Source organism: Lineus longissimus, chromosome 17, assembly GCF_910592395.1.
Source record: "Lineus longissimus chromosome 17, tnLinLong1.2, whole genome shotgun sequence".
NCBI lineage: Eukaryota > Metazoa > Nemertea > Pilidiophora > Heteronemertea > Lineidae > Lineus > Lineus longissimus.
Genome location: NC_088324.1, coordinates 25,285 through 48,135, shown reverse-complemented (window position 1 = coordinate 48,135; position 22,851 = coordinate 25,285). Strand labels below are relative to the sequence as shown.

General features: G+C 45.0%; 1 protein-coding gene across 2 annotated transcripts; it reads left to right on the top strand.

Moving 5' to 3' along the window:
• The first annotated feature begins 12,316 nt into the window (after window positions 1–12,316).
• On the top strand, window positions 12,317–21,864 carry LOC135501262 (serine beta-lactamase-like protein LACTB, mitochondrial). 2 transcript variants are annotated; one of them, XM_064793285.1, is made up of 5 exons: window positions 12,317–12,835; window positions 16,234–16,491; window positions 17,297–17,531; window positions 19,779–19,944; window positions 20,475–21,864. In XM_064793285.1, the coding sequence occupies exons 1-5, from the start codon at window positions 12,527–12,529 to the stop codon at window positions 21,076–21,078; spliced, it is 1,572 nt and encodes a 523-aa protein (XP_064649355.1). In that variant the 5' UTR covers window positions 12,317–12,526; the 3' UTR covers window positions 21,079–21,864. The 2 variants fall into 2 exon arrangements, with proteins under 2 accessions (XP_064649355.1, XP_064649356.1); XM_064793286.1 differs by having other exon boundaries at window positions 12,742–12,878.
• Window positions 21,865–22,851: the final 987 nt, after the last annotated feature.

Below are 22,851 nucleotides of genomic sequence, written 5' to 3'. Positions count from 1 at the left end.
AAGTCACGACATCAGGCGTGGAGCAGCACTATATCCTCTGATTGGTAACACTCTGGATTATACGCCCAGAGGGCAAGATTTTTAAGATCAGTGTCGAGTTCGGTAAATTGTGGCGTTAAGCCAATATAAGCAGCACGTAGTGCTTCACACACATAATTGATATATATATAACGGGTTGTTGCATAATTACAGAGGGTTAGCCTATCACTAGACCAAACGAAACGATGACGAAGTCAATGCTGGCAAAGTGATACTATTAGTGTCAAAGAGTAGTTCTGGAAATATATTCTGCAACAACGGAACGGACGTCTAAAGGGCGAGACTATTCTCATCTATAATTAAGTGGACGTCCTAAAAGCGAGACTCTTAACAGTACTCATCTATATACACGCAGCGATCCAGACATCACGGACGCCATCTATCGACTATATGTTGCAGCAAACCTCGATAAAGCCAGGTTGATACTACTCTCACGAATAGACACAGTGTCGGTATCCTAGACAGCACGTTCTAATCAATTCTTGGCCTATGACTCTAACCCCCTCCTCTATGTCAACAACAATCTAACACAGCCCTCTAATAACGGAGGGTAATACATCACACACATAAAACTATATCACGTTTCGAAACATAAATCTATTCTCTATGTAACTATTTTTTGGTTTTTATAAATACGTAACGTCAACGATGTGCTTGAAGTTCTGAATTAAACCAACCATAAAAAACTACTTACAAAGGTGAGGCCTATCGGACAGAATAGGCCTATCGCGGTCCTTCAAGAAGACTACAGTGCCGCAAGGCACCTGTAGCGACCCATTAAAAAATCCTTTAGAATAAAATCCACATCACGCTCACAAAACAGGACTGCACAAAAACAGGACAACACCAAACGAACACGGCAGTGCAGTAAAAACGTCTCCTCAACTCCACGAAATATGGTCGACTGGGATAACGCCCAAATATTCACTCAACCAGAATGAAGTAATAATATTAATTCAAAGTCCCGGCCCGCCTACCCGACAGGCAGTGCGCGCACCGGAACTGCTTACAGCAAGTGAAATGACAAAACATGGCGGGGCAGCGTCCGTAGAAACACCCCCCTCTGTGACCGGAACTAGTCTTTCCGGGTCACTTCCAAATTATCTCTTGAAACGACCAACGGAACTAATCTCGTGATCGGTCTGATATACTCCTTTCCTCTCGAAAGGACCTTCACTGTTCGGGTATGACTATCACTGCTGGGAAAAACCTCGACTACACGTGCCAATGGCCAACTGCCACGTATCTTGCTAGGTTCCTGCAAGACAACAACATCTCCAATGCTCAAGTCCGGTTGAGGAGTCACCCATTTCCCTCTTGGCTGCTGGATGGATAGGTACTCCTTGGACCATCGTGTCCAAAACTTGCCCAGCAAACTTTGAACGACTCGCCAACGATTCCTCGGGTTGAACGGCAGTTCCTCTATTCGTTGAGGCGCTAGAGGACCGCCACACTGCCCAACCAGAAAATGGTTTGGTGTTAACACCTCCTCATCACATGGATCGGAACTGCAGTATGCCAGGGGGCGAGAGTTTAAGAGCCCCTCCACCTCCACGATCGCCGTCAGTAGTTCCTCATCAGTAAGGTGGGCTTCACCAAAGATTGCATAAAGTGACCGCTTGGCAGACTTAATAAGTGATTCGAACACACCACCATGGTGTGACCCGTATGGCGGGTTAAACCTCCACTTGATGCCCTGATTGGTTGCGGACTCTAGGATTCGTTCTTGTTCCAACCCTTGAACTAACTCTCGAAGGACTCGCTCTGCTCCAACAAAATTGCTGCCGTTGTCGCTGACTACCTCTGCTGGCTTTTCCCCGGCGTGCAACCATTCGTGAAAAGGCGAGAAGAAACCCATCCGTCTCCATGGAGTACGCCATCTCCAAATGAACTCCACGCGTCTGCATACAGGTGAAAAGACATAGGTACCTCTTGGCAGTAACTCTCCGAGTGATCTTGGTGATAAATGGCCCAGCGTAGTCCACGCCGCAGTAACTGAAGGCTCGCAAAGACTGCATCACACGTGACGTGGGCAGCGGTGCCATGATCTGGGAGGCATGTGATCCCTTACGTCGTCGACAGAAAAAGCATTCGTATGCTACCCTCTTCACCATCTCCCGCCCTTGAACAATCCAGAAACGCTGGCGGATCTCAGCTAAGACAGCGTTCACCCCTCTGGAATGTCCGGCAGTTGAATGGGCTCGTCGAATGATCAAGGTTGACAAGTGATGCTGGCTTGGAAGAATTATCGGATGACGTGCATCATACGGCAATGACGAGTGCTGAAGTCTGCCACCAACTCTCAAGATACCATTCTCATCCAGAAACGGAGACAAATTCTGTAGACGACTCCGTCGGCAACCCTGCCCTGATCTCAGGGCCTCTATCGTTTCCGTAAAACTCTCTCTCTGTACCGCCTGAAGCAACACCGTCTCTGCGTGTAGAAACCAGTTAAAGGAAGATCTATCTGCCTCCGAAGCCAACTTCTCCCCTCTTACTCTCTTTGCCTTGACTCTTAAGCAGTCGATGAACCTCAATACCCACATCGTGACTCGGACCAGACGGATCCAGGTGGAGAACTTTGAAAAATTAATGACCATCGTGCGCTCCGGTCCAGACACGGTAACGTGAACATATGATCTAGAAGTCTCTCCCTCCGCCTCTGCACTCTTGGTTCCCATCGGGGTTTCCGGCCACGATCCTCATCAGCATACAAAAAGTCGGGTCCGTCAAACCATACATTCTTGGAAGTGAACTCCCTTGCTGTCATGCCCCTGGTCGCTACGTCTGCCGGGTTCAACACTCCAGGTACGAACCGCCATTGACTCGGCAGGGAATCGGATTGCAAGTCTGATACTCTGTTGGCTACAAATGTTTTGAACTGACGTGACTGACTGCGAACCCAGTGCACCACATCCATACTGTCAGTCCAATACGTCACGTTCATCATTGAATACTTCAAAACGTTGGTTATCTTCTGGGTGAGACGATGACCGAGAACAGCTGCCATTAATTCCAGTCTTGGGATGCTCACTGTCTTCAATGGAGCGACCCTAGCCTTTGACGCCACCAACGCAAGGTTCACCCCGCCATCTGCCTTCTGCTGACGGATGTACGTGACGGCGGCATATGCTTTTGAAGAGGCATCACTGAAGGTATGAAGAGTAATCTCGCTGTCAGGCTGTGTGCGGAAGTAGCACCTCGGTATTGAGATGCCTTCGATCTTCTTCAGCTCAGCAAACCAATCTCTGGCTTCAGCAATCATTCCTGAGGGAAGGGGCTCATCCCACGTCAGTCCAAGCACCCATGACTGCTGAAGAACGATCTTGACACGAATGGTGAAGGGTGACAGCCATTGCAAAGGGTCGAACAACGTTGCAACACGACTCAAGAGTGTTCTCTTAGTCATTACTGCCGGTGGCGCGATGTTTTGGGTGGAGAACTCTAACATATCTGTCGCTGCGTTCCACTTGATTCCCAGTGTCTTAACGCTCGGCATCAAAGTGGAGTCCTGCAAGTCCACAATGCCTGCTGCACAGTCCTCACGGGGTACACCCTCCAATACTCCTGACTCATTACTACACCAACGGCGGATGAAAAACCCTGCCTTAAGCAAAAGGGCGCTCAGCTCACATCTCAACTTGATAGTGGCAGCGGTGTCTGGTTGAGAGTCAATGGCGTCATCCATATAAGTGTTCTCCTGACACACTCTGGCTCCCTCTGGGTACTCATCTTGATGAGCTCGTGCGTGACTCTGCAGGACATACTGGGCCAAAAAAGGAGACACCTTGTCTCCGAAAGTCACTCGAGTTGACTCGTAGATCTTGATGGGAGCTGTCAAGTCCAAATCTCTCCATAAAATTCGATGATACGCCCGATCCTTAGGGTTCAACATCACCTGGCTGAACATCTCCTTGATATCTCCAATCAGCCCCACTGGACCTCGTCGAAACCGTGCTAAAATGTCAAAAATGTCTCGCTGTAGCTTGGGTCCTGCCAACATCGCATCGTTGAGTGAGACCCCCTGGCACTTGGCGGCTGAGTCGAAGACGATTCGGACCTTTGTAGTCTCTTTATCCTCCCGTACGACTGGGAAATGTGGCAAATACCAACCCCCTTCGGCTTTAGCAGCTTCAATCTCTTGCAGATACCCCTTCTGGATATTCTGCCTCATCCCGTCGCAGTACTTTTTGGCTAAGTGTGGTTTCTTGAGGAGAGTACGCTCTATAGACAACAGGCGGCGCCGAGCTTCCTGAAAGTTGTTTGGTAAGTCAGGGGTGTCGCCAACCCACGGAATCGAAACTTCATAGCGATTGTCTGTGTACACCTTGGAGGCCTCAGTCCTCTTGATGATCGCCCGCTCTTCTGGAGTGAAGTTAGTCTCTGATGTAGTTGTGAACACATCCATGTTCCACAATGATCGGAGGCTCTCGTCCAACTGACGATCCGTAATTGTTGAATAAGTATTTGCAGTCGTAACAGAATTGCTGGTCAAAGGAGTGACCACCTCAATGGACCCTGTGCATGTCCATCCCAGAGGTGTCAGCCTTGCCACCGGTTCTCCCAGTTGGCCCGGTCGCTCCTCCAATGCTAACGTCAATTCCGGGTGATCAGCACCAATTAAAATATCGACGGTCTTGCACCCATCTACTCTTGGGAACTCGATTCCCTTCAAATGAGACCATCGATCTCGTAGATGCTGCCAATTTTGCGGCGGTAGATTCTCACACAACCTGTCAAGAACTCGCGCTCCCACCTTGGCCGTTATCTCGCCGCTCAAGCTTTCAATCGTCATCACCGCCAGGCCACTACGTAGGGACTTCTTAGGGTCAGTTAAAGTAGACACACTCAAGGCCTGTTCCTGCACAGGGGTGTTTAAGGCTTCTGCTGCAGATCTGGTTATATATGTTGAATCAGAGCCATCATCCAACAGCGCGTTCAGTCGTTGACGTTGTCCTCGACTCCCAACTACATAAACTGGGATGACTCGTAGGGCGACCTTGCTTGGATAAACTCTTCCATCCTTGGCGACTCCAAACATGTTGTTGGCATGGTCTTTAGGCTCGACCGACACATCTGTCTTCGGCTTCCTTCTGTGCAAGTGACGATGATGGTTCTTCTGACAGCCGTCAATCCCACACTTGCGGGATCCTTTCTGGCAATCCTTGCCCATATGGTTGCTACACAGGCATCTATAGCACAGGGCCTTCTCCTTAGCAATGTCCCAACGTTGGCTAGTAGTAGTAGGTGTCCATCTGTCACACTTGACGATGTGATGTGCGGCCTTACACAAAGGGCAGGAATACTGGTTTTCTGCGTCAGCTGGTTTAGACGTCGTCCTGGAGTAAGCGGTTGCTGTCGAAGCATAGGCTGTGCTCTTGTCTGGTCGTTTCACCAACTTGTTAGCACTAGTCTGGCTTGGTCCCTTGCGGCGTGACTCCCTCAAGTCAGTCATTTCAATCATCAAACATACATGATGGTTGAACCATTTGGCGAATACTGCCAACCCATCTATCCTCGTCGAAGTGTTCTACTCTGCGTATTTTACCAACAGGGAAACGGGCACCTTCCGCCTCACGAGAGCATACAACGTGTTCTGTCCAACTAACTCCTGGGCATGGTCTGTATCTGCTAACTTCGACACTACATCGCATAAATGGTTCGCCAGATCCTCCAATCCCTTCAAATCCTGTTCGCTGACCTCGTTGAGTGCCATCAACTGGTCGATGTATTTCTTCAAGATCCTTGACTCTCCGCCATAGCGCTGATCTAACTTAAAGAGGGCCATAGATTACTGGGCTTCGGTAAAACCGAGATTCTCGACCAGCTTGCCGGCGCGTCCTACCAGGGCGTTCTTAAGCATGATCATTTTAAATCTGATCGGGACTTCAGCCTGCTCCACGAAAACTTCAAACTGTGCCCGCCAATCCTCGTAAAGATCTCGATTACCATCAAACTTCGGTAGGTGAGGCTTAGCGATACCTTGGAAGAACTTTCCAACCTCTCTGGATCCAGTAGAGTTCTGGCCACCAACCGCCCGGGCCGGAGTAGAGCTGTGCGCAGGTTTAGTCAGATGGGAAGAAGTAATCGAATGCACCAATCTCCCTAACGGATCCTCATGACTCTCATCCGGTACTTCTTGCTCAGGCTGTGGCGGCGTCTTCATCTCAGCTGGTGACCTGCTCGTTATAACTGTCATGGGTAACCTCACGTGTCGCGCCGGGTCCTCGGACCACAACTTGGCCTCTAGCCTAGCTCGAGCCGCCTCATCCTCGGCCTCGGCGATTGCCATCTTGTGTTGAGCCTCCTTAACAGCCAGTTCCGCCGCATATCTTCTCTTTTCTTGCCCTACTCTCATTGAGGCAACCTCGGCCTTGATCTGTGCAGATTGAGACTTCAACGAACGCTGAGACTGCTGACTCTCATGGCTCAACTCACTACCGGCATCCTCCTCTTCATCATGGTTGCCGTCACAAGCCTCAGGCAACTTCTCATCCGGCTTATCTACCGCTTGGCCCATCGACTGCGCCTCTTCCTCCCGTTCGGTGAGTTGGGCATCCACCTCGTCCTCCGTGTCCTGGATCTTGATCTTTATACACCTCCCAGCCTGAACTAACTCTCTCATCTTATCGACACTGGTGTACGAGCTCACTAGGCGATCGATGACTCTTCGTAACTCCTCGAAACTGGCCCGCATTCTGTCGACCATCCTCAGCATGCCGGTGCGGCTCCCCCGTGACCTCAGCAGAGCGTCAACCTTTCTCCGTTCGCTCTCGATCTCCTCCATCAAGGCAAGAGACTCCCCCTCGAGCCAGGTCTCCACATCATCCTTGCTGCTAGCTTGGACTAAAACCTCATCCTCTTCATCAACGGCAGCCTCCTCCTCTAAACTCTGGAACCAGCTGACGGACCGGTCGGCTTGACCAGGATGGGCCTGTGATCCACGCAGAGGTCCCGTCACAAAACTCTTGAGATATGGTGGGGGTCGCCTGGTACGCGCGGAACGTCTAACATTGGCCATTACAACCTAGGACTCTCTAAACGATTTACGACGAACAAACAAATCTTTACAGTAAGACAAACGAATTCTAAAATACGACGGTGAAGAATAATATACGATCTCTCCCGATTCACTCAAACAATCTTGCTCCTGGTAATACAATTAATCCGGTCGGAGAGACCATGTTTTTACGATGACGAAAGGTGAGATAATTAGGTTTTTACTCACCGAATCGGAAGTCGATCTGCTGCTATTGGACCTCGCCAGACGGCACCCGTTTCCAACCCCCTGTAGTCAAGTAGTGACGATCGAACACGGAAGTCCCCTCGGCAAGACGGCTTCAACGTACACAAGTCACGACATCAGGCGTGGAGCAGCACTATATCCTCTGATTGGTAACACTCTGGATTATACGCCCAGAGGGCAAGATTTTTAAGATCAGTGTCGAGTTCGGTAAATTGTGGCGTTAAGCCAATATAAGCAGCACGTAGTGCTTCACACACATAATTGATATATATATAACGGGTTGTTGCATAATTACAGAGGGTTAGCCTATCACTAGACCAAACGAAACGATGACGAAGTCAATGCTGGCAAAGTGATACTATTAGTGTCAAAGAGTAGTTCTGGAAATATATTCTGCAACAACGGAACGGACGTCTAAAGGGCGAGACTATTCTCATCTATAATTAAGTGGACGTCCTAAAAGCGAGACTCTTAACAGTACTCATCTATATACACGCAGCGATCCAGACATCACGGACGCCATCTATCGACTATATGTTGCAGCAAACCTCGATAAAGCCAGGTTGATACTACTCTCACGAATAGACACAGTGTCGGTATCCTAGACAGCACGTTCTAATCAATTCTTGGCCTATGACTCTAACCCCCTCCTCTATGTCAACAACAATCTAACACAGCCCTCTAATAACGGAGGGTAATACATCACACACATAAAACTATATCACGTTTCGAAACATAAATCTATTCTCTATGTAACTATTTTTTGGTTTTTATAAATACGTAACGTCAACGATGTGCTTGAAGTTCTGAATTAAACCAACCATAAAAAACTACTTACAAAGGTGAGGCCTATCGGACAGAATAGGCCTATCGCGGTCCTTCAAGAAGACTACAGTGCCGCAAGGCACCTGTAGCGACCCATTAAAAAATCCTTTAGAATAAAATCCACATCACGCTCACAAAACAGGACTGCACAAAAACAGGACAACACCAAACGAACACGGCAGTGCAGTAAAAACGTCTCCTCAACTCCACGAAATATGGTCGACTGGGATAACGCCCAAATATTCACTCAACCAGAACGAAGTAATAATATTAATTCAAAGTCCCGGCCCGCCTACCCGACAGGCAGTGCGCGCACCGGAACTGCTTACAGCAAGTGAAATGACAAAACATGGCGGGGCAGCGTCCGTAGAAACATCGTATTGAGTACGTTACGTCAGAGAGGTTACCAAACCACTCTTCTATTCAAATTGACCCATACACGAAAATGCTCACGATACAAAGCAGATTGGTCAAATACTGAGGTCACGGTCGGATGAACAGGAGTCGGACAACAAGTGACATAACTTCGCGGAAACTTGGCTTTTGTGGTATTTTTAAACGAGTCCACGTGACGTAACATGATTGTTGAAATTTATAGCCAGTAGTATTCACACATGGCAAATTTCTTTTAATTCAAGTTCAAGTTTGCGCACCGAGCGATTGAAAGTGGTCCGTTTTCGCGTACGTTGGGTGCGCTCAGATGAATTGATAGCTTGTGCTGCTCCGCCTGTCTAGCTGAGAGTTATGGCTGGTCAAATCGTGTTTTTTCCCACCGCGATCAGCTAGCCATCATGAGCCATTGACCATTCACACAAGTAGATTTATTCACACCGGCGCCACTGAAGTGCGGGTGTTGGACATCATGTATTTAAAAATCGTCTGCTAGGACATACAGTTGTGTGAGTTCACTAGAGCTTCCTCTTTACATATTATGTGGAATGTTGTTTTGATAATAGGTAAACTTGGAATTGCTGGGAAAACGAATTTGACGGGGAAATCCGAGCCAAGATGTATACATCAATACATTGCATTTCGTCAGGCCACGTACCTGTAATAAAGTTTTAAGCCGTTTTCCCTTTGAAACAGTAGTGACTTTCTACATGCTCATAACTTTTTCCAAGATGTAATCTGAGAGGAACGCTTTCAAAGCCAAATAGACCTATCCTAGCCTGTCAAACCATGAAATTTTCGTTGTGTGTTACACAACGAAAAACACGTTTTGCATGATAATTTCAGGGTTTGGGGGTCTGAACATAGGGGGGAATTTTGATGGCTTTTAACCAACGAGTCAGCTTTTTCACCACGACGGGTTAAAAATGGAGCCTCAAAACCACATAAGTAAGCAAATTGGACTGAAACTTCATCATTTTCTTCACTTTAAACACACCTTATTCTCAATTTTAGAAAAATTATATCTTAAATGGAAAATACCATTCAACTGGTATGATGAGACCACGCATTGATCTCAAACTGAACTATTTTCGGGTACAACCGCGTGCTGATTGGTTTAATACAGGTGCGTGACCGTCAGTGGTACCGGGGAGCGAATTTTTTTTCTGCAGGATACTTCTGCCATAGTGTACATCTGACAGCCAATCAGAATTCAAGGCAAGCACGTGTCTTTGTTGACATCATCTTTCCACATGGCGCAATAATGTCAACAATGCCACGTGTTCTGATAATCTTGGAAAGAACAAGTTAGCAAATGGTTAGAGGAGTATATTAGCTAAAATATATTTATTTGCAGTATCTTAACATGTATTTTCATTGTCGAGTGGACTGTATTTATTGGACTTGTCTGTTAAGGCGCACTGTGCTCGGCAAAATAGCCGAGGTTGAATGTTTATCTGTCAACCGTGTAACTAGTTCTGCTGTATATGCATAGGTGGCGCCACCATTCAATTTTATTTTGTTTGCTTGTCAAAATGTGTTTTATACAATGGCCCTTCAACAATGTTCAAACTACCAAAATAGGCCTGATACCTTCAACAGCAGACATCGGATACACTGTCCCTTTAATAAATTATCAACATTGGCAACACTGTCAGTGTCACTGCCCCTTAAAATTTCACAAATCAATGCATGCACTGCAATGTAGGATCAGATCAGCTGATGCCTCTTTTGTACGCATAATATCATCAATTTTACAATGAATCTGTGCAATTCATTCCTAAACACTACGACACAAACCTTGAGTTGAGCATACTTGGGGTCAGACAATTATTGTCACATTCACAGTTGAAGTGGCACTCGGCATGCGACTCGGTATCGTCCATTGTATTTGCATTACCATGCATAAATAAACAGTGTGACGTCAAAGATCCCGCCAATTGTGATTGGCTGTCAGATGTACACTGTGGCAGAAGTATCCTGCAGAAAAAAATTTCGCTACCGGGGAATGTGAAATTGGGATTCCCCGTTTTCGTCAGGCTGTTGAAATCCGTCGCAGCCGGGAATTTCTCCGAAGGGGCCGCGAGGACACTGTACATGGTTCTCTTGGGATTGTGAAATGGGTACACAACACTTCTACCACTCATATGACACCACTCTCACCCCAGAAGAAGCAATCCACTTCCCCCTTGCCACTTCCCAGTCGAATTCCTCAACACATTGCACATCCAAGGCTTACCACCACACCGCCTCATTCTTGAAAAGGCTGTCCAGTAATCATCCTCAGATCACTCGAACCACCAAACATTACCAATGGAACCCGCTGTGTCGTACATACATGCCACCACAATGTCCTGGACGTCATCATCCTCCATGGCCCTGCAGCAGGAAATGGCTTACTGGACTTTGCGCAACGAAACGAAACGAAACGAGCGAAATGGGGGAGCGACCATTATGTTTTACCCCGGTACGTCAAGTTCGATATGGTGTCAGTCACCAGTATGGATGTGTTTTCCATTATGAATACGTGTTTTTAAAAATCAAAATCATGAATTTCCTTTCCATTAGAAGAAAACCATGACGACGTTTCAGTTTAGGAGCCTAAGTTTTGTGGTCCCAATGGCCAAATTAACCCCTCGTTGGCTGAAAAGTCGATTCACCGGTCACAAATGGTCGAAAATGACCCCCAAAACTTCAGACCCCCAGCCTGGTAATTATCACGGTCAGCGGCCTCAACAAAATTTCTATGGTTTGAAGATCTAACCCCGGGCTGTATTATCTGCCAGAAATTGGCTTTCATCGGCACGTCTGGGAAAAATCTATGGGGCGCTAAACTTGACCAATTCAACTTTTTAATGCAAGCAATTTGAATAAATGTAGTGTGTACCCGTAACCGCTTGAGGTCTGGACTTAAAACTTTGTTTACAAATTCACACCAAATTTCGTTTCAAAATTATTCTTTGTTTGGCACCAGGGGGCGTAATGCAAAAAAACATGCAACAGACGATACGGCCCGTAGTTTTGTTGATACGAATCGTTTTCTGTATGGCCGTTACAAGCCGTTGTCTGAATATGATGTGAACCATGCTGCTCAATGTGACGCTGTACCCGCAAATGTTCAATGAAAAAAATGCTGATAATGACTTACACGGCTTGTTCGCATCGTAGTGGTACCCGGGTTAACTGTCTTTGCGTTTGACCTAATTTTACAACGATTACTCCCCATGTAACCACGATCTAGGATGGACAGGCTGTGTATTATGAATAGGAAAAGTCACTTAGGGACCGTTGCGTAGAATACTTTTTTGGCGAAATATTGCGCAAAGTCCAGTAAGCCGCAGGAAATCACTGACACCACTTCCCAAATTGGAATGCCCGTCCACAAGGAAATTAGTACCCGTCCACAGGATGGTCCACAGTACGGCTCATAGTACATAGATAAAACTGGTGAAATTGGAAAGGCCGTGGCTATTTGTATCGTGACAGGGCCGGCTGGCCTGGCTGGAAGTCAAGGACCCTACCCACACCCGGAGCCACGAGTAAAGGCACTACCAACACTCGTCACAAACAAACACCACCTCAATCATGAATTAGGCCTACTTTCCTTACCCACCATCACCCATGTCACCACGGTGCGATCTATTTATTCACTCCGTATTATTCGCACCATCACGATACGGTACCTTTCACCGTAATGGTGTTTCTGACGGTGCGAATAAGACCGGAAACAATGGCCCCATGCACGGTGGCGGTTCGAATAGCCGTCGATTGTTTCCATTGTTCAAAGCGGCTTGGTAACCAACTGTGGCAGAGACAGTAGATCGAGTGAGACTAGACGGCTGTGGTCACCGTTGACGACGCTTGGAGACTGCTAAAAATTCAGGTCAAACCACAAGTACGATGACGTAGTTTACATCATCAATCTTTGAAACAACACACGATCTGGTGACGTTTATTACATCAGCTGATTCTGGATTTGATAAAATAGCACGAAATTTAGAATCGAAACATACTTTATGAAATAAAATGCACTGGAATTTTATATCATTACGATCTGCATCAAAGGTTCTATTATTTCCAAGAGTTCAGTGTGCCAAAATCTTCCCAAAAAGGGCTTATTGTGAAAATAATGGAGGTCAAAAGTTCCGATCCAGGAAGTGGAATTCACTGGTGTACATTTCTGCACCTCTTGTGCTGTGTGGTTGTGTTGGGGCTTTTGCCTGGCTGCGCAAAGATACAGTGTTGGGACAGGGGGACCAGGTGAACGTCTCACGGAAGAGAAGAACACTTGAAAATGCAATACAAGAGAGTAGAGACATTATCCAAAGAGTAAAGGTATGATAATGATTCCATAGGGCCTAGGGAGACCTCGACACCGGTGAGTCACCTGTCGTTCTCTACTAATATACCACATTAGAAAGTCGGCCAGTCGGTAACAGCAAATCTTGACAGTGGATCATTCTGACATGACAGTGCATGCACTTGTATTTGCCTACTTGTATCTGACTGATAACCGGCTTTTGAATGTGGTCTACTCTAAGTCAGGCCATGGTAGTCTCAAAACTTAAGACGATAAAAAGAAAAAATAATTCAGAGAAGGTTTCCTTTTTCATCTTAACTATAGATTCATGTACTTGATTGGGAACAACGTTTACATAGTGTTGGCCGTCGTCACGTCACGATGCATTGCAGCTCTGACGGTCTTACATTACTGTGACGTGACGTAATGCAATGTCCTCGTAAACGTTGTTCCCAATCAAGTGCATGAATCTTTAACTCGGCATTGGCCATTACTGCCAAATTCACTATTCGTATGGAATAGATAATAAACACAGAGTGCATGCGCTTAAACCATAATATGCATTGCTTTTAAAACACTACCATGTTAACAAAACTAATTGTAGCCTGCCCTTAGCGGTTGGTGAAAAACATAAGTCGTACTTCCACCTATCAAATCCCCGTGTCTTTTGCGCTTACACCTATGAATTGCCGTGTCTTAATGGACCTGTGTGTCAAATCCCTGTGTCTATTAGCCCCATCGAGCTCGATGGGGCTAATCGGGGGCTAATTTAGACCCGTGTTCAACACGGTTTTTGATAGGTGGAATCTGAGTAGACACGGCAATTGCAAGTTCTAAGATCCGGCGACAGATGGCGCGGTGTAGTTGCCTCGGTATTGCGCATGTGAAATTCACCTCCAACGGGAAAGAAACACAGGAGAGCTCCTTACTTACAGCGCACCTGTCGCCGGGGCTATTAACCATTATCTAACATCACTGATAGGTTTAAGTGCGCCCCGGGTTTTTTGACACACGGCGAAGACACGGGTCTTGAAAAAACTTTGGCCATTTTGAAACAACCCTTTTCACAGGCAACGTTTGTTTACCATGGCAAAAAGTAAAAATATACAAACTTATTCAAGCAATTTACTTGAATCATGTCCATGTCTTCCAATATTCATGATATTTTGAATGCTTTTGGTGGTGATTTGATTTAAAACATGACTTTCATGTTGAGGTAACCTTACGTTGCCTGTGAAAAGGTCTTTTCAAAATGGACAAAATTTATTTCGCATACGGTCTATTTGGAGACCGTTTCAAAGCAAACTTGATTTAGAAGACGGCTAACTCCAGACAGATGGGCAACACATTAGGAGATAATATCCTAGCGAAAATGTCAATGTTGCACGATTGTGTAACATGTGTAAACCGCTGGTATCAACAGCGCCATTTTGTATAAAAACCCGGGCATTTCTTAAGATTGTCAAAATTGCAGTGAAGAAGAAAGAGCATCAAGATTCATTTCCTCATCCATCCAAATTATCAAACAACAGAACAATGAAATAACACTGTTGAGAAATTTGATGTTACTTGTGTTTTATCTAATCTTTATTGGTCGACTCCACACATATTGCTGTCAGGGGTAAAGACCGACTCAGACCAATACCTGGTCTCCAAAAGGGACGAAGTGCGAGGTGCTTATTGCGAACATGATTGGTTGACAAACAATGGGCTGATTGGCTAGCCTTGTGACGTCACACTATTTTAACCTATTTTAACCTAGTTTCCAAGGTCAAAAAGGTCAAACTCTAAAATTTTGCTGAAGGTGGTACATTAACACTTGTCAAAGATTCTTCAAACTTATATACATGTAGACACTTGGCACCTGGGATACATAGTGCTTTGATTGGTCATGGATTCCATTCCTCATTTACTCCTCAGTCGGGTGGTGAAGGGCTTTGGGCAAGCCAAGGGTTCGATTCTTATCATGGGGTGGTGAAGTGCTTTGAAACGGATTCGATTTAGGTAGGGTGCATGGTGTCTCAAATCGGAGGTTTTAGGCCCAATTAATGGTGGCTCACATCTGAGGTAGGGTGCGGCATGTTGTACCTCCAATGAGAGGTTTTGGATCCCATGATGTCTCAGATCAGAGGTGGGGTGCATGGTGTCTCAGATCGGAAGTATTGGATCACATGGTGTCTCACACCAGAGCAGAGGTGGGGTGCATGGTGTCTCAGATCGGAAGTATTGGATCACATGGTGTCTCACACCAGATCAGAGGTGGGGTGCATGGTGTCTCAGATCGGAAGTATTGGATCACATGGTGTCTCACACCAGAGCAGAGGTGGGGTGCATTGTGTCTCAGATGGGAGATTTTGGATCCCATGGTGCCACAGATCAGAGGTTTTGGGCCCAATGGTGTGGTCTCCCATCCGAGGTAGGGTGCATGTTGTCTTGGATCACACCGTGTCTCAAATCGGAGGTATGGTGCTTGGTGTCTCAGACTGAAGGTTTTGAGTCACATGGTGTCTCAGATCTGAGGTATGGTGCTTGGTGTCTCAGACTGAAGGTTTTGAGTCACATGGTGTCTCAAATCGGAGGTAGGGTGTGAGGTGTCTCAGACTAAAGGTTTTGAGTCACATGGTGTCTCAAATCGGAGGTAGGGTGTGAGGTGTCTCAGACTGAAGGTTTTGAGTCACATGGTGTCTCGGATCGGAGGTAGGGTGTGAGGTGTCTCAGACTAAAGGTTTTGAGTCACACTGTGTCTCAGATCGGAGGTAGGGTGTGAGGTGTCTCAGACTGAAGGTTTTGAGTCACATGGTGTCTCAGATCGGAGGTAGGGTGCGTGGGTGTGGCTAGATCAAGAGTTTTTCAAGGAGGCAGCATATGCTAAGTTTAGAAGAGAACATGGCGAAGTAACAGATGGTCACGTGGTGTTGTTTGTGTCTGTGATGAAGTAGATGGTTAAAAAAACACCATTATGTGGCAAGCGATGTCCGTTACTTGAACAATGATGAGCTTTGCCATAGAGAGCTGTTTGATGTTGATTGAAGTGAACACTTATTCCATGCAAATGATTAATACAGGGCACTCTCCAATGCAGAGGTATCTGTGGGTCTTTGTTGTTGAGGGTGAACAAGTTGAGAATGAGTGAATTGAATTGGAACAAGGAAGTTTTTTACCTACGAATCTCCTTGATTGATTGAATTGAGTGTTATGTCCACCCGGGTATGGAAGTGGAATCTCCTCGATGTGTTTTTAACTGTGCCAATTGATGACTGATTTGCTTGTGTGGAAGTAGAAAATCTCCTGCTGGAAGAAGTGTCTGGTCAAATCATTTGGACAGATTATGGGTAAAATAGTTCTGTATATATGTCATGACCATCTAGGTTCTAAGAGCCTGATATTGAGCCCTTGATCCCGCACATTTGAATAATGAATCGTATTCTTTCAGGATGAGGTTGGTGCCCCAGGAATTGTGGTTGGTGTGTGTGTTGATGGTGAGCATGTCTGGAAAGAAGGATCGGGCTATTCTGATGTTGAGAATCGTGTCCACTGCAACTCGGAGACAGTCATGAGGATAGCCAGCATCTCCAAGGTTATCACCATGACGATAGTTGCCAAGCTGATGGAGAACAATCAACTTGATATTGATAAACCGGTTCAAGAATATGTGAAGGAATTTCCAGAGAAAACCTTTGAGGGGGAAAAGGTAACCAGTTACTTGCAGGATAATGCTAGAAATGATCTGGGACAACCCACAAAACATCAGCTCAAAAAGGCTTTGTCCGTATTAAAAATGACATGTCATATATCGGCCAATATAGATGGATATCTGCTGGCATCAAGGCTAATTTGTAAACATCACGCGCGCACACTCTTGTATCTCTTCAACATGGTTTTCATGAAGAAAAGTGGCGATAAACCATCGTTCTGGTGAGATTTCTCTCGATAACATAATGTTGCTTTTAACCGAAGATGTACGACTGTCATTGTAACAAAATCGTACCCAAGTTTTATTCAAAAATGTCATGCAAGTTCCGAGATAGGCGAGAAAAACTCCTCGTATCCTAGTGAAACCAACAATGATCGTGGAAGTTGATATTGTTATGACACGTGATGCCCTCTTGAGATACGAGTAACGGAGCCAACGGTAATGATGTCATCTTAAAAGATATCCATCTATAACATCCGGTTCACCCGTCGATTGATCAGATATATGCATTGTTTGATTCACGAGGCAAGGGCATTCACTCCATCTCAAGGTGACAGGCTATAGATAGGGATACGTTATATGGGTAGGAGATTAGACTTTGCTGAAAGTCTCTAATATCAAACGGCCCGGTAGTCAAGAGGTTGACCACTAGGCCATCGAGATCGGTGGTCTACGTTGACCACCATGTTTTCATCACATCATTTTGATAGTATACGATCCTTAAGTTTCCTTCCAGTGATTATTTGGCATGTTTATCAACTATGTTGGCACACCCTGTAAAATTGTCTCCATCATGTATCAGGTTACCATAACAACGCGTCATCTATTGTCACACGTGAGCGGGATCAGACACTATGAGACGGCTGAAGAGATTCAGAAGAAGAAGCAAGAAAAGGAACGAGAGAAGAAAGAAGGCAAGAAGTTGGTCAAGAACGAGAATGAGTTAAAGATAAAGGAGTATAATCTGAAGGAGAAATATGCGAGTGTGAAGGATGCCTTGATGATCTTTAAAGATGATGAGTTGATACATAAGCCAGGTGAGAGGAAAAATAATACCAAGTTTTTGCAGTGCAATGTTTTTGCTCCTCACTCCTAGCTTTGTACTGAGGTGGCATGATGATGTGTCTTTGCTCCTCACTCCTAGCTTTGTACTGAGGTAGCATGATGATGTGTCTTTGCTCCTCACTCCTAGCTTTGTACTGAGGTGGCATGATGATGTGTCTTTGCTCCTCACTCCTAGCTTTGTACTGAGGTGGCATGATGATGTGTTTTTGCTCCTCACTCCTAGCTTTGTACTGAGGTAGCATGATGATGTGTCTTTGCTCCTCACTCCTAGCTTTGTACTGAGGTGGCATGATGATGTGTCTTTGCTCCTCACTCCTAGCTTTGTACTGAGGTAGCATGATGATGTGTCTTTGCTCCTCACTCCTAGCTTTGAACTGAGGTAGCATGATGATGTGTCTTTGCTCCTCACCCCTAGCTTTGAACTGCGGTAGCATGATGATGTGTCTTTGCTCCTCACTCCTAGCTTTGAACTGCGGTAGCATGATGATGTGTCCCTTTAACAGGAAGTAACATCGACATGTATTTCAAAATGTGTTTACCTTGGTTTTTGTGAACAATTTGAGTTATAGAGGGTGGGTCAATAAAAAGGTAATCCTGAAACAATCAGCTTTTATGTGATAATTAATGATGCCATGAATATTTCATTGGATGTATGATAAAGAAGGAGCAAGGCCCTTTCCATTGATGTCTTCATATTACCCTTGCACCAACAGATGACTCCACACCATTTTTGTCTTGAAAACGGCCTAGGTTTAAGCAGGTTTGAGATAGGAACTTCCAAACGAATGTCACCTCTCAATCCACCCTGTATTTCAATGGAGATACCTTAGTCCCCTCTTTTTGCAGAACCTAGAGTCTCAGAATTTCAGTGTTGTTGATATGAGCGAGACTGTGCAGTGTGTTTTGGCAGGGAGATATTGTATGATGGAGGTGTTGATGTCAATATGAGTGAGACTGTACAGTGTGTTTTGGCAGGGAGATATTGTATGATGGAGGTGTTGATATCAATATGAGTGAGACTGTACAGTGTGTTTTGGCAGGGAGATATTGTATGATGGAGGTGTTGATGTCAATATGAGTGAGACTGTACAGTGTGTTTTGGCAGGGAGATATTGTATGATGGAGGTGTTGATATCAATATGAGTGAGACTGTACAGTGTGTTTTGGCAGGGAGATATTGTATGATGGAGGTGTTGATGTCAATATGAGTGAGACTGTACAGTGTGTTTTGGCAGGGAGATATTGTATGATGGAGGTGTTGATATCAATATGAGTGAGACTGTACAGTGTGTTTTGGCAGGGAGATATTGTATGATGGAGGTGTTGATATCAATATGAGTGAGACTGTACAGTGTGTTTTGGCAGGGAGATATTGTATGATGGAGGTGTTGATATCTATATGAGTGAGACTGTACAGTGTGTTTTGGCTCACCTGTGACCCTTTGTCAAAGCGCGTCATCCGGCTTTAGACATGGGGGCATGTTTCTAAACCCCTTAAGCTACGGAAGTTAAACTTAGTACACACATACCCCTGGGTGACCGCTACTTGGACACCAAATCGTAGCCCCTAATGATTTCCAGTTTGGCCAACAGGGGTCTTTTGACAAAAACACAAGAAGTGTTATGTCTCCCATAATAATGGTCACAGCTCGCTGACATTTTTAAGGCATACAGATTTTTGATTCGACCTATTTTTCAAGGTCACAGAGATCAAATTGCACCACCATTCGACAATAGAGGCACGTTGTGTTACCGCTTTAGCTACAGACCCCAAACTTAGTACAAATGAATCCTAAGGTAAGGGGAAATTATGTGCCGAATTGCCGCCCAATACCAGTCCTCATTTGGCTACCAGGGGCGTTATGCGAAAACACAAAAAGTGTGATAACTCCTCTGATAATGGTCAAAGCTGGCTGAAATATTTAAAGTGTTATATAATATGGATGCTTGACTTGATGTATTTTCAAGGTCACAGAGGTCAAAGTGTACCGTCAGGATCAACGTTCGGCAATAATGGCACGTTTTATATTCGCTACAGATCTTGTTACAAATGTACCCCTGAACCCACACATCAAAGATGATGTTGTCCATGGGTACATCTCTCTCCTTTGTGTCCTTGGACAACAGGTGAGCACATGGTCCCTGGACCATTTCATTGGAGACACGTTTTGCTTGACGTGTTCATATGAATATGAGCTGGACTATTTTTTTATTTCCAGGCACGGAGTTCCTCTACTCAACCCACGCTTGGACGCTTGTTAGTGCTGTGTTAGAGGGCGCCACTAAGAAGGAATTCCCGGACATGCTGCGTAGTTTATTCAAAGAGCTTGGCATGACGAGGACGTATCTAGATGAAAACGAGCCGCTGATTTATGGAAGATCAAGGCAAGTTGTTCTTCTCCAAATTTCAATGACTTCTTTCCAAAAGGGGGTCGTTCGTACCTTGCCCCTCCCCCTTTGGGGGTGCCAGTCTACATCTATTTTCGAAAGAAAATCTTTACCAGGCTTCGCTGTAGTTTCTTCTGGTATAAGGTCACATCACAGCCCACTGAATCAAGGCTCAGGATGGTGGTAAATAATGTCCATGAAGGGTTAAAGTTGAAGGAGAATGAATTCACAGAAGTTCCTCTATAAATTTCTTTATGCTCCCTCTTCTAGTTATACCCTCTACATTGTTTTAAACCCTTACTGGCCCCTGATTGAGGCTCAGAATTCAATTCCTTTGCCCACATGACCCAGTATTCAAGCACTTACCGTGTAGAAGCTCTAGACTGTCATCATGGTATACATGATATGTATGCAAGTGCTGCACGCAATCATTACCAAGATTGTCTCCTTTCACTTTTATCTCCAAAAGCTCCCGAATAAAGCCTACATTAAACTTTTTCAATAATGAACTGATTGTCTTTTTTCAGGTTTTATGAAAGGAACAATAAAGGTAAAATAATGAATACACCATACGTGGACAACTCTTACAAGTGGGCTGGAGGTGGATTACTTTCAACTGTTGGAGACTTGTTAAAGTTTGGCAATGTTATTTTATACAGTTACCAATGGCATCCAAACAACTTTTTTTCTGAGCTGTCTACCGGAATTCATATGTCTAATAAATCAGAGGAGTTGGTTGTAAATCATGAAAAAGACATAATCAAAGCAAAAGGCCTTCCAGGATATTTAAGTCGGCTGACTATAGTAAAGACTTGGGACGTGAATGAGAAGGCCAAGTGCTCATGGGATAAGAATGGTCACTTTGCTTTAGGCTGGGCTGTTGTTCCTGAGAAGAAGACGAACGGTTGTTGTCAGGAGCAGCGTTTCTATATCTCACATACAGGTGAAGCTGTTGGCGCGTCCAGTGCCTTGGTTATCCTTCCACGTGAGGGTGAAGGCAGTCAAACAGTGCCCCCTAGTGGTGTGGTTGTTGGTATAATAACAAATCTGAGTAGTGTTGGACTTGCTAAGGTTGCCATGGAGATAGCTGCTTTATTTGAAGATGTTCCCATGCCGATTCAAGGCAAGTAACTTCTTCCATGCCAATTTTCATGTCGCTCACCAAAATTAGCGTGAACAACTTATTTCTAGTCACCTTGTTTGTTAAGCACGCAGGCATGCAGGTTGATGTCACTGCCTGGCAAAATCGTGCATACCATGACACCAATAAAAAAGTGAGTCACATTGCAGGGAGGTTTAATTTGACCACTCATCACTCACTCCTGTAACTTAACACTTCTATAGTCGTACTTCCTGTCTTTTGCGCTTACACCTATGAATTGCCATGTCTAAATAGACCCGTGTGTCAAATCCCCGTGTCTATTAGCCCCATCGAGCTCGATGGGGCTAATCGGGGGCTAATTTAGACCCGTGTTTAACACAGGTTTTTTTATAGATGGAATCTGAATAGACACGGCAATTGCAAGTTCTAAGATCCGGCGACAGATGGCGCGGTGTAGTTGCCTCGGTATTGCGCCCCCTCCAACAGGAAAGAAACACAGGAGAGCTCCCAACCTACAGCGCACCTGTCGCCGGGGCTATTAACCATTATCTAACACAACTGATAGGTGTAAGTGCGCCCCGGGTTTTTTGACACACGGCGAAGACACGGGTCTTGAAAAAACACTAGGTTTTATGATAGGTGGAACTACGACTTATGTCAACTGTGCCACTGTGTTAATCAATCAGCAATCAGTCGACAAGCATTGTTTTCTGCCAAGTTTTGTTTTCCTTGTCAAAAGTTGTAATGTCCAATGTGAATGATTTTGAGGGCAACTGATCTACTTGAGATGTATTGCCTCATGAAAATAAATTGTTTTGAAAAAATTGTGCTTGTTTTAAATCTGAAAATCCATGCAGTCTCATCTGACATAAAGACATCATGAACATGAATACGACATATGTTTGATTTTTATACAAAAATTGCTTCCAGCAGCGCCGTCTGTGACTTCTCCAAAAAGCAAAAAAGGAAATGAAACGTCCTGGGGATATTGTGCTTACCTGGGAATAATTCAGTTGCAGATGAAATGACATATGGAGGTTAAATTGACTGTTAGATATGAAAAAATGTGGCACTGTCAATGACACTTTTAGAGTTTGACCTCTTTGAACTTGATAAACTAGGTCACAATTGACCTAAATTGAGTCAACTTGTACAGATGCCCAATATGTGTCTCCATATAAAAGTTGAAGAATCTCAGACAAATACATGTAGTAGTTAAATGTGTCGATTTCAGTGGAATTTCAGAGTTTGACCTTTCTCACCTTGGAAATTAGGTGAAAGTCAAAATGTTATACGCTCTATGTCCATCTTTGAGGATCACACTGTGAAGGTTTCTTGATATAACTGACATTGAGTTTTACGACCTGACCTACTTACACCTGAAAAGTAGGCCCAGGAAGAAGGTCAAATGGTGATGATTTTTTTTGTGTCAAGTCATGTTGTCATAAGACATCCTCACACCAAGTTTCAACTTTCTAGACTCAATAGTGAGCAAAAATGTCCCTATTGCTGACAGACGACGGACCGACAGACGACGGACAAGACATGATGACAGAAGCTCACCCATGTGAGATAAAAATCAGTGAACTACAATTAACAATGACGGGAACGAGGTATAACCATAGCCGTGCCTGAATATGACAAGCCAGGTCCAAAACTGCCTCGGCAACACTGGCAAAACGCATTATAAAAGACAGCATCAGTGTGATGCTACAAGTTGTGCCACATGGCAACACAGGGGTATCATCCTCCTGACCAGGTAAATCCAGTCCCCAAGTTGTCCCTTTTTAACCACCCTGCTT

What these genes read in the sequence shown, in the direction of transcription:
- LOC135501262 (XM_064793285.1), top strand. Translation starts at nt 12,527, where the DNA reads ATGCACTGGAATTTTATATCATTACGATCTGCATCAAAGGTTCTATTA. An exon ending in AAACCTTTGAGGGGGAAAAG is followed by an intron (nt 16,492 to 17,296) that starts GTAACCAGTTAC and finishes ATCATGTATCAG; the next exon opens with GTTACCATAACAACGCGTCA. An exon ending in CTGATTTATGGAAGATCAAG is followed by an intron (nt 19,945 to 20,474) that starts GCAAGTTGTTCT and finishes GTCTTTTTTCAG; the next exon opens with GTTTTATGAAAGGAACAATA.